The sequence below is a fragment of the Ruditapes philippinarum genome, unplaced genomic scaffold, assembly GCF_026571515.1.
Source record: "Ruditapes philippinarum isolate M1 unplaced genomic scaffold, ASM2657151v2 ctg7512_1_1_1_1, whole genome shotgun sequence".
In the NCBI taxonomy this organism is placed as follows: Eukaryota; Metazoa; Mollusca; class Bivalvia; order Venerida; family Veneridae; genus Ruditapes; species Ruditapes philippinarum.
The window spans coordinates 1-16,199 of record NW_026855598.1 but is presented as its reverse complement, the minus strand read 5'-3'; the positions used below and the strand labels follow the sequence as shown (position 1 = coordinate 16,199).

The following is a 16,199-nucleotide window of genomic DNA, read 5'->3' as shown; positions in this document are numbered from 1 at the left end:
CTTCTCCAAATTCAATCCAAGAGGTACATGTTGCCTAAAAGGCTCATGGCAGGTCAATGTCAAGCATTCTAATACCAGGGATGATTGTTGACCTGTTAAGACTTATTCAGGAGGGTGTTGTGCTACAAAGGGTTGTTTTGAATGATATTGTTGTTGCCTCCCGCTGCCACCTACACACAAAGAAATGGTATAAACAGACTTAAGACACACCATTGATGACAATACAACACTGAACCAGCAGGTATACAGATATTCTGTCCCATTTGGTTCATTCCGGTGGTCAGTAAAAAATAAAATTATAACAAATTACTCAATAAACAAGAGGGCCATGATGGCCCTGGATCGCTCCCCTGACCCATCAACCGCATCCAAGCAATGTCTTAGACAAGAATCCTAGCCAAGTTTAATGACAATTGAGTCAAAAATGTGACCTCTATTGTGTTAAAAAGGTTTTCCATAATTGGGCAATGTGACCTAATTTTTGACTGGAGATGACCCATATTCAAACTTGACCTAGAAATCAACAAAGCAACCTTCCTGACAAATTTCCAGGATATTTGGATCAAAACTGCAGCCACTAGTGTTAAAAAGATTTTTCTATTTTTAGCTTCTGTGACCTAGTTTTTTACCGGAAATGACCAATCTTCAAACTTGACCTAGAAATCATCAAAACAACCTTCCTGACAAATTTCCTGAATATTTGGATCAAAACTGCAGCCACTAGAGTGTTAACAAGCTTTTTCTATTTTTAGCTCCTGTGACCTATTTTTTGACCAAAGATAACCCATCTTCGAACTCGATCTGTATTTCATTGAGACAAACATTCTGACAAAGTTTGACAATGATCCAATCAAAACTGTGACTGCTAGACTGTTAACAACCCAATTGTTGACGACGCACGACGACGCACGCCGGACATAGCCCCATCACTATACCTCACCTTGACCACTTCGTGGTCAGGTGAGCTAAAAATGGCAATAGTTTTCCTATTGACCTATTTATTCTAGTAAGTGACAATAAGGTTGTACTGGTTCTAATGATTCATGAATGCATTATGATCCTATACATATGTGTAAATGAATTGCAATTAATTCAAATAGTGGAACTTGTTTTTTGGTACAATACAATAACAAACCATAAAAGCACAATATGAGGATTTAATGATTATATAAACATAACATCTATTATGAAGATAATGAACATTAAAAAAAACAACAACATGCTTACAAACATTTTAAGCTTTTTACAAAACATTCAATTTTACCAAAGTTAAATTAAATCACAGAGAAAATATATCATTATTTCTAACCATGTATATGTAATATGTAGTTGAAAACACTTCCCTTTTTTCCAGGTCAAAAATATAAAAAGCTCTGTTCTTTTTTTTTTACAATGTTTTTTTCTTTCTTTCAGAAGACTCAATCAGTTTAAAAGCAAAATATTGTGACACTAAGTTACCTAATAAGCATTTCTGGATACTCTCTTCTTAACTATAGTTGTATTAACCTGTTCCTAGGTGTAAAGTTCAAACCAGTTTTTAGCTACATAAGTTTTAACTTGTTTTAGCTGTAAATTTTTAACTAGTTCTAAGCTGTACAATTATTAACCTGTTCTTAGCTGTTAAGTTAAAACCGGTTTTTAAGCTGAACAACTTGAATTAACTTGTTCTTTATGTTAAACCTGTATTTACTTGTTCTTAGCTGTAAATTTAAACTGTTTCTTAGCTGTTAATTTAAACCATTTCTTAGCTGTAAAATTTAAATGGTTTCTTAGCTGTAAGATTTAAACCTGTTCTTAGCTGTACAAGTATTAACCTTGGATTTGCGGAATTTCAAAAATGAATTTGTCTAGCTTACATTTTTGGAAATGTACATTATCAAGGAAACTAACAATTCTTGCTCATACTAAATCAACCATTGCTATTAACAGTACTCGGAGAATTTTAAAAACAAAACTGTAAAGATAATATTACCCGGTATACTAGTGTACTTAGACTGCTGGTTAAAAAAAAAAATTTTACTTTCCCCACAGAAAATTCCATGTAGTTAATTACAAAACTGCGAGACTATACACTAAAGTTAACTTTGTTCCTTATTTATTTCTTAACAACATTTTTCAGGGTGTGTTTATATAATAAAGCTTGTCTACAAATAGCACTGGTTGTTAGGGTATAGAAGAACCACAGATTTTTGTGAAGCAAAAACCTTTAACAATTGTCTGTCCCCTGACCTGAAGAAGGGACTTAGAGGCCAACAATTTGAAAATATCACTGAGATTACAAATGAATGTTTGTTATACTTTATTGCACATTTAGATAACATACAGTCATGAAGAAAATACTTAGAATGTTGAACCAGAATAAAATCTTTGATATAAATTCAAATTCAAACTGTTTATGCACAAAACACACACTTCTAAAAAATGCTTTACAAGCAAACAAAAAAGACTGGAAAAAAACAAAGTACAGATTTGCAAACAACATTCAATGATAATGATTATTTATATTATCTATAAGATAAATTTTCTTAACCATAATGCTAGATTACATTTATCATATAAAATATGTGTCAAACTGGGAATATGAGATCTTGTATGGACAATATTGTAAAGTGTAATCATTTTTCCAAAACATAACACAAAATACAGCAAGACCTGTTTTCCACTTTTCTCAGTGCTGGCCAGTTAATAATAGGCAACAAAGGAAAAGGGACATAATTCTGAAAACATGCTTTGCAAAATAACCTGCTCTTAATAGTCAACAAATATATTAAGTTTCAAGTAAATACCTTAAGGGTTTTTTAAGAAAAAGGCAAATATTCCAAATTAAAACAAGATTGCATTTGAGAAAAATGCTATGCCACCGCAATGTTCAAATTTCATAGCTGTACATCAAAGGACAAGAAAGTAGGTTACATCATCAAAATCTAGGTCACCTGATATCAAAGTTCAATTTTACAACTAAAACTGTGCACATGGTCAAAATGTCATTGCTGTACATTAAAGGACAAGAAAGTAGGTCACTGTCCCCTTGGGCAAGGCATAATTTTGACCCAAGGGTTTAATTCAAAACAATCTTGATACAGGTCCACCAAACAACATTTCAAGTCAAATATCTAAGCTATAGCTTTCTCCCATTCAGAAAACATTTGTTTTATTTTCTGTTTTTACTATGTGTACATAATGAGAATCACTGCCCCCGGGCAGGGCCAATTTTGACACCAGGGGAAAAATTTTAACAACTTTGGTAGAGGACCTATAAATGATATTATATATCAAACATCAAAGCTCTATGCCTTGTACCTTCAGACAAAAATATTTTTTATTCTTTCACTATATGTACATAATGATCATCAATGACCCCCGGGGCAGAACCAATTTTGACCCCAGGGCTATAATTTTAACAATCTTGCAAGAGGTTCACTACACAATGTTTCATGCAAAATATCTTAACTCTAGCCTTTGTAAATTTAGAGAAGATGATTTTTTAAGTTTTTACTATATACATATAAGGAAAACATATGGCCCCCGGGGCGGGGCTAATTTTGACACAAGAGGCTAAATTTGAATAACTTTTGTAGAGTACCTTAAGATGATATTATTTAACAAATATTAAAGCTCTACGCCTTGTACCTTCAGACAATAAGATTCTTTGATTTTTTTACTATATGTATATATTGAAATCAATGACCCCAGGGCAGGGGGCAATTTTGACCCCAGGGCTATAATTTGAACAATCTTGCTAGAGGTTTACTACACAATGTTTCATGCAAAATATCTAACCTCTAGCATTTGTCAATTGCTAGAAGAATTTTTTTGAAGTTTTTACTATATACATATAATATAGCATAATGGAAAACCAATGACCACCGGGCGGGGCCGATTTTGACCCCAGGGCTATAATTTGAACAATCTAGGTAGAGGTCTACCAGACAATGCCTTATGCAAAATATCTAAGCTCTAGGCCTTTTGGGTCTTTACAAGAAGGTGTTTTAAGTTTTTTCTATAAGTACATATAGTGAAAATCAATGACCCCGGGACGGGCCGATTTTGACCCAAGGGCTATTATTTGAACAATCTTGGTAAGGGTCTACCAGACGATGCCTTATGCAAAATATCTAAGCTCTAGCCTTTTGGTCTGTACAAGAAGGTATTTTAAGTTTTTACTATATGTATATAGTGAAAATCAATGACCCCCGGGGCGGGGCCAATTTGACCCCAGGCTATAATTTGAACAATCTTGTTAGAGGTCTACCAGACAATGCCTTATGCAAAATATCTAAGCTCTAGGCCTTTTGGGTCTTTACAAGAAGATTTTTTAAATTTATTCTTATAATTCCTTTTGGTTGCCATGGCAACCAGATTTCTGCATGGAATTAAATTCTTTGAACAACTTTGGAAGCCCTTCACCCAAGGAACAATCCTGCCAAGTTTGGTTGAAATTGGACCAGTGGTTTTTCACAAGAAGATTTTTTAAGTTCACTATATAATCTATATAACACACACACAAACACACACACAAACACACACACACACAGGTGAATCGCTATATGCCACCGCATCGCAGATGCTGCGGTGGCATAAAAAAGGAAAAAGGTAAAAATGGCTTTCAGGATATTTTGCCCCTAAGAAATGCATTAAATTTAGTAGTGAACATGTACAAGTTTAAAGTGAATATCTTTCGATACTTTCTGAGTAATGCACCTTTACCAAAAAATTGAAAAAGTTAACCAAGGCTAAAAAGGGGCATAACTTTGCCTAAAATAATTTTTGGATTATCTGTCCTTTTAGGACAATAAACATATATGGCAAGTTTGAAGTTATTAGCTATTATACTTTCTGAGAAAATGGAACTTAACGAAAAGGTTAACCAACGCCAACACGGCTCCATGACAATAGCTCCACTTGTTTTCTTTAAAAAAAGTTGAGCCAAAAATATAAATAGTTTAAAATTTAATTTAAATGCATTTGACTATTCCATTTAAAATTGTCCATGTATTTAAAAATATGTCAAAGAATACAAAATACAAGCTAAGCACTAAACCAATTTTGTCATAAGTTTTGATATAGATTAACTTGATGTAGACAATTGTCCAGACATTTCTAAATCATCTTTGATGGTGTAGAGCTGCCACATTGTACGCTGTACAATATCTGGAGACACCAAACTGAAGTCAAACATGTTTACCAAATGTATAAGATAGTTTTTAACAATATTTTTCTCTATCAACTCCCGACCATGTTCTTCAACAAAACTTTGTGATGCTTGAGGCATTTGACAGTCTGCTATATATCTGTAAAAGATAAAAGTTTATATTTTTACTTTTACTGAACATATAAATTTACATCACAATGATACATATTGTGCAGAACTTTGGTAACAATAATTTCAAGATACCATTGCATTCTTTTTATGAGTCTCTTACAAACAGATGAAAACTTTCAGAAAGAATTACTGACTTCTGGATAAATAGAACATAATAAAAGTAACTTCATAAAATAACTTAATACAATCATTATATACAGAAAAGATAACTTACGCGTATTTCATACAATGAAGGTTCCACATTTTCATCAGTTCTTTTTCGCCTTCATTTACATCAGTGAATTCATCTATCAACTGTAATACAGAAAATCAGTACATTATTTCATAAATTTCAAACAGTACACTATTCGATGAACTATAAACAAAAAGTACAGCGAGTACACTAATTCATATACAACACATAGTAATACATAACTAGGAACAGAAAGTACACTATTTCAAAAACAGACGTTACACTATTTCATAAACAACAAACAATAAATATTTTATAAACTAGAAACAAATAGTACACTATTTTATAAAGTACACTATTTTATAAAGTACAAATAAACTGTACAGCGAGTACACTATTTCATATACAACACACAAAAGTATACTATTTCATAACAAGGAACAGAAAGTACACTTTTTCATAAACAGACAATTCACTATTTCATATAGAGGCATTACACTAGGCATTACACTATTTCATAAACAAACAGTATACTGTATACTACTCCATAAACAGACAGAACACTATTTTATAAACTGCAAACAAATAGTACAGCCAGTACCCTATTTCATATACAACACACAAAAGTATACTATTTCGTAACTAGGAACAGACAGTACACTATTTCATAAACAGGGAATACACTATTTCATATACAGACAGTACTTTATATTAAGAAGAAAAACTTACATTGACAGATTTTTGGCAGAGCCATTTTGGAGTTATTTCATCTTCACTGTCTTGGCTGACCTCCTGAGGTTTTAAAGGTAGACAGGTGTTGGTCCGGTAATACAATCTGTAAATATTATAGCATTTTATTCTTTAGTATTTTACATTTATTTTAACTAGTATAGTTATTTCTCAATAGAAATAATAAACAATGAAACCAAATGGCCAAGTATATGATTGGTTGATTCTACCAAATTTTTTCAAGTTTATGCTATCTACAATACTTTTTATGTGTAAATTACATTTCTCTATATTGACGACTTGTGATCCAAATTAAGTAAATGAAAATTCCCACATAATATATACTGCTTTATAACTTCAAACTAAAAATAACTTGATCTTATGTAAACAGAAAGGATAATTAAAAGTAAAAACTCCTTTTAAACTTGTGCAGTCAGCGAATAATCCCTTAACCTGTTGACAACAACAGAATCTACCCATGAAACCAGTACAGGCCATGATCGGTCAGCATATTATTGCCATCAGATCATTGTCTGCACTGTTTGCTTTTCAAAGTATATTTTGAATTTTTTCCCTCAAAATAATAAAAGGTTTTGTTGAGATTAAAAGATACAAGTCCATTTCAGATATTTAGCATGGTATGGGTAAATATGGTTCCAATAACTTTTATCAAATAAAACCTCCACCAGACATCATATCTACTATAATAATGACCATTCTAAGGCTTGTAATCCTAAAGGGTAACAGTTAAACGAGTGACAAGTGCTCTAATATTATCAATCAATGAAAGTGTCAAATTAACCAATGCTTTTCGACTTATTTATGGTAAAATGTTGAATGATTCTTTACGGACCACGTAAAAACTTCAACATATCGAAAAAGTTGACTCATAAATATGTTTAAATATATAGGGTGAAAAATCGGGACCTTCATTTTACTTCAACACATTGAGAAAATCAACCAATCAAAGTTCAAGGCATAAAAGTTCTAATGTACATAGTTTACCAACAAGTGCAATATGGTTATACACATGTACATATTATATAAACAAGTGACAAGTGCTCAGCATAAATATGTTTATATAAAATGATACAACATACCTATTATGTCCCTGAATTATTTGTCTTGAAACCTGATTTTCTTTTTCTGCCTCACAAAACTCTAACAATGTATGTGGCTGTCTCTTTGGTCTACAATATCAATAAAATCATGTCTTAAAGAACACAAAGGTACTGCACAGAAGGGAGAAATATTCAGTAATTACATGCTTATTTGTAGAGTTTAGTATTCAGACAAGTCTTAAATATAAAACAGAAGAATAATGATAATTTATGTTATGTTAGAACATTTTGCAATTCAATATAAGAGTTTCAAGATGAGTAACAAAATATTGATATGTTAACAGTTATAAATAATGGCAGCCTTGTTTTGGGAATTTAATGGCAAAGATTGGATTAACTTCAGCCCCACTTGACCATGTTCAATGCATTTATTATAAAACAAGTACTGTCTGTTTCAATAATAGCATTATGCACATAGACCATATCTTACAATAATATATATGTAGCATTTCTCTTTAAAGGAACCATTGACAGACTTGCCATTGCTTCAACAATTAACTTTGAACTAGCTGTTTAAGCAAGTTCACCATACAGCATATGATTTTATTTCTATTATTATTAAGATTGATTATAGAACATTACCTGTACACCATGACATGTGTGACACATGTTCGTCTGACTGGTCCAAGTCTATGGAAGGCAAAGCCGATATGTGAGTTCAAATCCTGAGGATTACCAGAATATGCACCATCATAACTGTCATTTATTGTAACATCTATACGAGCACCTTTAGGCATAGGCTGTAAATATACATAACAACAATACATAGTAATGAACATAACACCCAGAATACTGATCAATATTAACACAGCAAAACAAAATATATCCAGCTTCAATGAATATTTAATAAATACATGGCTAACATGACTGTCTAAATAGAAGCTAATAAAAGTTTTACAAGCTTTATAAAAAAAAATTGTAAAAACTAGAACTGCCACTATAATGGCGTGAATACCCCCGCATACCACTTTGTCAGAATCAACAGTGGCCATTTAGAGCTCAAGGACAACCTCCCTGCCAAATCTGAGGTTACTAAGCCAGTGCATTGCTAAGTTATGTATTCTACATGCTTCAAATGTCAATACATTGCGGACAGGACATTCTTTAGCAATTGAGAAGAAAAGCTTTTTTGTCAAGGTCCCTGTGACTTTGACCTTTGACCCAGTGACTTCAAAATCAATAGGGGTCACCTTATAGTCATGATCAACATCCATACCAAATATGAAGACTGTGGGTCAAAGGAATCTTATGTTAATGGGTGGACAAACTTTTTGAAGTCAAAGTCCCTATGACCTTGACCTTTGATCCAGTGACCTCAAAATCAAAAGGGGTCATCTACTAATCATGATCAACATCCATGCCAAATATGAAGACTGTGGGTCAAAGGAATCTAAAGTTATTGGGCAGACAAACTTTTTGAAGTCAAAGTCCCCGAGACCTTGACCTTTGACCTGGTGACCTCAAAATCAATAGGGGTCATCTACTAATCATGACTAACCTCCATGCCAAATATGAAGACTATGGGTCAAAGGAATCTTAAGTTATTGGGCGGACAAGCTTTTTGAAGTCAAGGCCCCTGTGACCTTGACCTTTGACCTAGTGACCTCAAAATCAATAGGGGTCATCTACTCATCATGACTAACCTCCATGCCAAATATGAAGACTAAGGGTCAAAGGAATCTTAAGTAATTGGGCGGACAAGAAAAAACCGACGGACGGCCGGCCGGATGGACGGACAAGCTGATTCCAGTATACCCCCCTTACAACTTGTGCGGGGGTATAAAAAAATATATTTGAAAGACAGAATGCTGTCTCTAAAGATAGCCTCTGCTATGTACCATGAATGTTAAATTGAAAATTTGATAAAATGTACGGGTAAATTCCATTCTGTGTTGTTTTCCACCTTTTCTGTTTTATTGTGCTATATTTTCCCTTTCTGAAAGCCACAGACTATTTTGAAAATTGAAATAAAATCATTTTTTTATGAAATTGTAGAAAGAAAGAAAGAAATACAAGTTGTAAAATATTGTACATTAACCTTTTCCCTTATATAAGCGTGTTTCGACAGCTTCCCCCCCCCCCTTTTTTTGAGGCTTCAAACAGTGAAAAAATAGCCTATTTAGGCCCCAAACACTGTTTTGCGTTTGAAATGTTGTTAAAAAAGTGACCACTTTTTCGGCGCCATCCCCCATCCAAATGTTTCAACAGGGGGTTGCCAGAAGGGGAATGTACCCCCTTCTGTTTGGGAGGTTTGGAGGGGGCTGAGTCCCCCTTATCGCCAAGAAAATTTTGGACATGTGACAGGCTAAAAATGGCCTCAGGTCAATCTTAGGGTAACTAGTAACCGACCCTGAAAAGCCTTTTACTCTATCTCAATTCATTGAGAAGTTGCAGCACTTCGAAATCAGTTGCACTTTGAAATCAGTTTTCCTGGAAAAAACAATGCAAAATAGTGATTTTAAGCAATTTTGAGAGGTCCCCCGTTGCCATGGTAACAGGCAATTTACGATTGAGCATGCTGTTACAGAGGCTATGGTCTAGTCAACATTTGTGCCAAGTTTCATCAGTATTGAAGCATTTTTCATAGTTTTATAGCAGTTGGAACTTGTTACAGGAGGATTTTCAATGAAAACGTCCATTTTTCGCAATATGCTCATGGGGTAAACGGTTAACATCTAGATTACAAATCTAACAAATCACATGTTCTTTTTTTCCACTTTTGCATGGCAATAAAAACTTACCACATATAAAACATTAAATCTAGCATGACTCAATCGTAGATGCTTTAAAAGACTGTACAACTTTTCACAGTTCACTGAGCACCATGGACACCTCATGTTGTCTCGTGTATCTGTCTGTTGACGTGTTATTTCATTATATGAGAACATATATGTGACCTGTATCTTCTTTGTTGGTGTTGACTGACCTTCATCTTTCATCTTTTGAGGGGAAGATTCTGAGTCATACCCTAATATGTGATTATACATCAATATTATCATACATCAATATAATTATCATTAATATGGCATACAAATTACATCATTTTGTGAATGGTTGTAATGCAAATGCAGGACTAACTTTTCCATTTAAGAAGCTATCCAGCTAGCTTCTGGAAGGTTGGTGGTTCTACTTCAAAGCAAGAAATAATGCACAATGTAGCATCTAAAGTTTTCCTCAGCTTGTAAATTATAATCCTGGCATATGACCATTACAGTATCTCAGTCGCTTTAAAACCTAATAGATAAAATGATATGTTTGGTTTGCATTGATTAAACAATTAATAATTTTGTGTGTTCATCAATTAAATAATTAAACAAGTGTTTAACATAACACATGAGTGGCATAAGTCCACCTGGCTGGACCAATCATATATGTAACTACAACGATTATGTACAGCCAACCAAATATACAGGTGAGTGCTCTGGAGGTTTCCTCTTCATTTGAACAATGCAATGTATGTGGTTTACCAAATATTTCAAATCTACTTTTTAAAAAAATGTCAAGGTCAATTTGAGTTTGATAAACATGAAGGTCTTGTCCTTAAGAATGTTCTGTTATAATATGAAGTCAATCCATTCAATAATAGCAAAGTTACAGCCAGTAACAGCAAAAAATAATAATGAAAATTTCAATAATTTGACCTTCAAAGTCAAAGTCATTTATGAGTGAAGGTCTATGTCTGTCTGGTTATTTTAAAAGGTTATCCTTGAAGATTTTTATTTCAAGTTTGAAGACAATCCATTCAAAAATAATAAAGTTACAGCCAATAATAGCCAAAAAAATGAAAATTTCAATAATTTGACCTTCAAAGTCAAGGTCATTTATGAGTGAAGGTCAAGGTTTGTCTGGTTATTTTAAAAGGTTATCCTTGAAGATTTTTATGTTCAAGTTTGAAGACAATCCATTCAAAAAAATTTGTTTTTCAAAGTCGAGCTAAAAATATCTTCAATCACACCAATTACATAATTAAGCCTATTAGTACCCTGATGTAGAAGGTTAATTGTATGATAAGAAAGCTTTAAAAATACCTGAAAAATTGTTGTACTTTGTAAGCTGATTGTTTTTCACAAACTCACTGGGTGGAGTTCTACATTGCTGGTTTCCATCAGGATCATCTGTCCAACTCAAATGTAACTTAAGTGTAGAACTGGAACCAAACTCATCAAGTTTATCTATACTCTGAAATACAGAGAAGACAAATCTTCTTCAATACAGTAGAAAACATTTCTTTCTAGAAAGACATAAAACATATTGCCAGGGATCACGCTAGCCATAAATTTTAGGGAGAAGTGACTTCTTTGAGGACAAGAGAAGCACATACAAAATACATTTTTGGGAGTGTTGATATTCCATTTGAAAATATTTAAGTTTTAGTTTGACCAAACATTAGGTGGAAATAAAACAATGCATGTATGCAAAAGTTTATTAAATAACTCATATCAATAGTTGTAACAATAAACAGCAAAATTACAAATGTTGTGAAATGAACAATTTTGTTTTCGCTTTTCTACATAAACTGGGCTAAATGGATAGGGGACAAGGCAACTATTTCCCCCAAGTTGCCTAGAAACGTGATCCCTGATAACAAACTAAAAAGAAATTTGTAGCAAGATACAAATGTTGAGCAAGAAATGTTGAATATAAAAAAAGCAATGTAGCTAAAAATGGCTTTAAAGTGGGATAACACAAAGAGTCTAATATTGATTTAAAGATTGATAAAACATATAATGATACTATTTTGAGGACTATGTATTTTTTACTCTTTTCCCATAAGAACTCTCCCATCTGCTATCTCTAGTGGAAAATTTGGACCCTGTATCTTGCAGCACTAAGTCATATATTCCTGACTTAAGTACACCCTGGTACTGATTACTGTATATAGTTATCTCTGCACTATATGTTGCACTGCCCTCCTCCACACTATTGCTCCTCCCATTCATTACACTACGTCTCTTCTTTGGTTGAGGTTCCTCTGCAGAATGTATTTGTGTAATACTTAACATTGATTTATATAGTACCGGTTATAATGGAATATTTGCAATGTTATTCACCTGTTCAAAAGTAAATGACTGATGAATTTTAAAACAATAAATGATTATAATGGAATTTAAGAAGCATTTTTCATTCAATGTACTTTGCAAATTTCTAACTTTTTTTTCATATCATGTTTAATCGGGGAAAAAACATTTCCCATCTTCTGTACAGTAAAAAAAAGAAACCTAAAACGTTAATAAACACAACAAAATTGAAAATGCTGCAGACTGGGTTTGATTGAGCCTCTATGGACGGAAAATGTAAATCCAACCTACCTACCATGCCCCCTAGAACAAGATATAGCAAAATTCATTATAGCAAAACCATTTATAACAAAAAATGGATTAAAAGTCTTTCTTTAAAAATAGATAAACCTTAAATATAGGCGCAAAACTTGAAAAGGTAAAGAACAGTGAACCATTTCTGTATGAAGGAAATATGAGGAGGAAAAATGGTATGTTAAAACATTAATACATACCATGTTCTGATGCATCACCATTTGAGATACCATTTGAAAGACTAGGCTTGGACTGATAAGTAACATTTACATTTAGAATACAACTGTGAAATCCATCTTTTGGCTTGAAGCTAAATCCATCTTTACACATCACTGTTTCCTGGCATGGAGTATAGCTTTCACAGTCAGACTGGGTACCATCAAGACTAGACTGGTTCCAATTAGGGTTGACTGGTACCTTTACTTTTCCTAGACTAGTGTTTTTTAAACCTTGATGTCTATCACCCTACAAATATCAGAAACATTTCAGCATATAAGTTTGTGTGATCTTTAATATATAATAACAATAGGGAGAGTATCATATTTGTTATCCAGGATTGCTGGTTCCATTTTAGCAGGTGTGTTTTTTCTGAGACCACAAATGTTACATTTAGACAGTCTAATGGTCAATTGTCTCTCAAAGCTGATTCAGAAATCATGTGGAACTGGTTATTGTAATTATTAATTATTTATCAAAGAAAGCTGCTTCAGTTGGCCAACTGGTGGGATATGACAATAATTTGTTGAAGTTAAGCAATAAATATTATGTATACTTGGTATTAAATTTGTAATTGATTTTTTTTGTGATTTTCAGGTCAATATGTACAATAAAATTGACTATCGCTGGAAAACAGGTACACAAGTTAATGGTCCAAACCTACATTCAGTCATACAAAATATTTTTGGCCCTTTCATGTCAGTTGAGTGTGCACTTAAGTGATATAAGAATATCAAAGATATTGTTTAAAATATGCTTAAATAGAAAGATAAATCCAATGTATTTTTTAATTAAAGCACTACAGCACTACTTAAATATAGCATAGCATAGCTTAACCACATTCTTGCAATAATATGTATCACACAAGCTTTAAGACCAGATAAATAATCTGATTGTCTTCTATATATCAATAGTATTGAAGTATTTACCTTAAGTCCATGCTGTTGGTTAGTTTTAGTTAATGTGATATCTACAGTTGCCTCATTTACATCAGGAGAAAACTGACTGTTATATACTCCAGCTATCTCCAACTTTAAATATTTCACACTAGAACTGAAATTAAATATATCAATTACATGTTATTCAACCACCATCAACATCTTAATAAAATATCACATACTACAGATAAAATAGTAAATTTAATCAGATTATGTTGGTTATAAGATCATCAGATCTGTTATGAAACTCTTGTTATGCAAGCAGCTGATGATTATCATTGTCAACATTATACATGACAGTTCTTCATTATGTTAAATAATAAGTAAACAAATCAAACCCAGAATAGATAATCTGAATTTTCTTAAAATTTATTAGAACTTAAAACAGTTTTGTTGTAACTCAATTCATGAATGAATCTGCCACTTTCTTACGAATAACCTTTGAGGGTATTTCTTAACCAACAGCGGTTGTTCATTTTTTTAATATAAACCAACTTGGTGTTTTTAGTTATGTTGTTCCCCACCCCCTTAAAAACATTTCATTTATTGTTTTTCCTTACAAATAAGGATAATAAACATGTCTTTAAGAAACACGCTACCAGAAAGTTAATTTTCAACCAAATTTCTAAATGTTCACTACTAAACTGTCACTACCTGTTAATGTCTGGATCTTCTTTTATATCTTTCCTATTGGTCAGTATACTGTCAACTTTAAATGTTCTCCTACAAAGTAACATGTAAAAAATTTTCTGTAAAATTAACATTATATAACAATAAAACTTACAGCAAAATATATGTATGTCATGATTTAAATATTATTTAAAATGTCATTTAAATATTTAAAATCAATGATGACAATACAATACAATACAAAGCCCAACACAATACAATGTATTTAAAGAAAAAATATGTTTTGATTTTACCCATAATCCAGAGATCTATTTTGAATACTGCCAAAATAATTCCCAAAATAATTTCTTACAAAATATACAATGTCAATTCATAATCACCTTGATTTACAATTTAACATAGCAAAACTTAAAAAAAAACAACATCACTACCGTAAAGTAACACTTAATAATTACAACAAAACTGTCATAATTACCTCTTTAAATTGTCAACTGACCGTCTGTGTTTCATATATGTCAAGCTTCTTTGTAGGAATATAGGCTGAAACAATAATTACATAACATGTTTAATGACCATTTGTAAAACAGTCTTTTTTAGAGAACTTTGCAAGATTAGCTTGCTGCAAAGCTGTCTATAAAGCAATACATAATTTACTAGCCTGACCTGACATTTGTCTCTTTAATATCTTCTTCTATGGTTTAGAAAACAGGTGTAGGAAGCTTTAAAGAAGAAATAAATATGTGTGGGTGCATATATTAAAACCTGACTGTTAATCAGTGTTCGAAATTAGCAGTAGTCCGATAGCCCCTGACTACTAAATTTCTCCTCGGGCTACCAACTTTTCACATTAACAAGCCCGACCAGGCTACTGTATTTTCAGAGGCAATATAAACAACTGTTTTAAACAAATGAATCGTGCTAGTGAAATGTCTTTTGGGCTAGTGAATATTCCAATCTGGTAGTCCGACCAGCCTAGTCGATTCAAATTCTAATTTCTTACACTGCTGTTAATGTTCAAATATGATATCCTTTCATATTCAATAATGAGAAGAAAAGGTACAACGTATTTGTAAGTCATTTCATCCTGATTCAAGGGCATAAAAGAAGCCTGTCAAATACTACCAGTACTACATGGAGGTTATCATGGCCCTGTTTTCCTCACAAAATTTGAAGCACACAAGAATGCTACAAGGTACACGTAAATCTGACAAGTTCTATCAGCAAAGATGACCAGATGATGCCAGCACCCTGAGCTTCTATCACCTATGCTACTAGCATCATCCTAAACTTGGGGCTGGTTGAACTTTACATTTCAGTGATTTACAACCAAACTGATAATAAAGTATGCCTACCGAAACAAGATGCCTTGTTTTCAGATATCTGTATATCCTTGTTGGCTCTGAAAAAACAAAAAACAAATTGCTTAACACTATAAATAAAAGTATATATGCCAAGTCAAAAATGTTAGTAAAAAGATGTCAGTAAAATGCAATCAGAAATTTAGGGCCTGAAAATCAAATGCTATTTGGGCTAGTGGTAGACAATATCCGTCTTAAAAAAAAACCTTTGCAATTGAGAATAACATGCAAGGACTTTCCTAACATATTTTTCAAGGTAACTTATATTTCCAATCTTTCCTCAACAAACACAAGAGCTGTCAGTGGGACAGCACACTCCACTATTCTTAGTGCTTGATAGTAAAAGAGCCTTGATAATATAAAATTTTCTAAGATCACAAAAGGGCCATTTTTTTCTTTA

General features: G+C 32.7%; 1 protein-coding gene across 1 annotated transcript; it reads right to left on the bottom strand.

Moving 5' to 3' along the window:
• Positions 1 to 4,230: 4,230 nt before the first annotated feature.
• On the bottom strand, positions 4,231 to 15,840 carry LOC132743836 (polycomb protein suz12-like; the record flags this gene model as incomplete). Its single annotated transcript, XM_060732411.1, is given in 13 exon segments — positions 4,231 to 5,291; positions 5,538 to 5,617; positions 6,225 to 6,330; positions 7,325 to 7,414; positions 7,928 to 8,085; positions 10,087 to 10,313; positions 11,374 to 11,524; positions 12,106 to 12,317; positions 12,858 to 13,122; positions 13,803 to 13,926; positions 14,466 to 14,534; positions 14,917 to 14,981; positions 15,794 to 15,840. Coding segments are annotated over 13 exon segments (1,817 nt in total), but the record flags the coding sequence as incomplete, so codon positions are not given.
• Between the last annotated feature and the right edge of the window lie 359 nt (positions 15,841 to 16,199).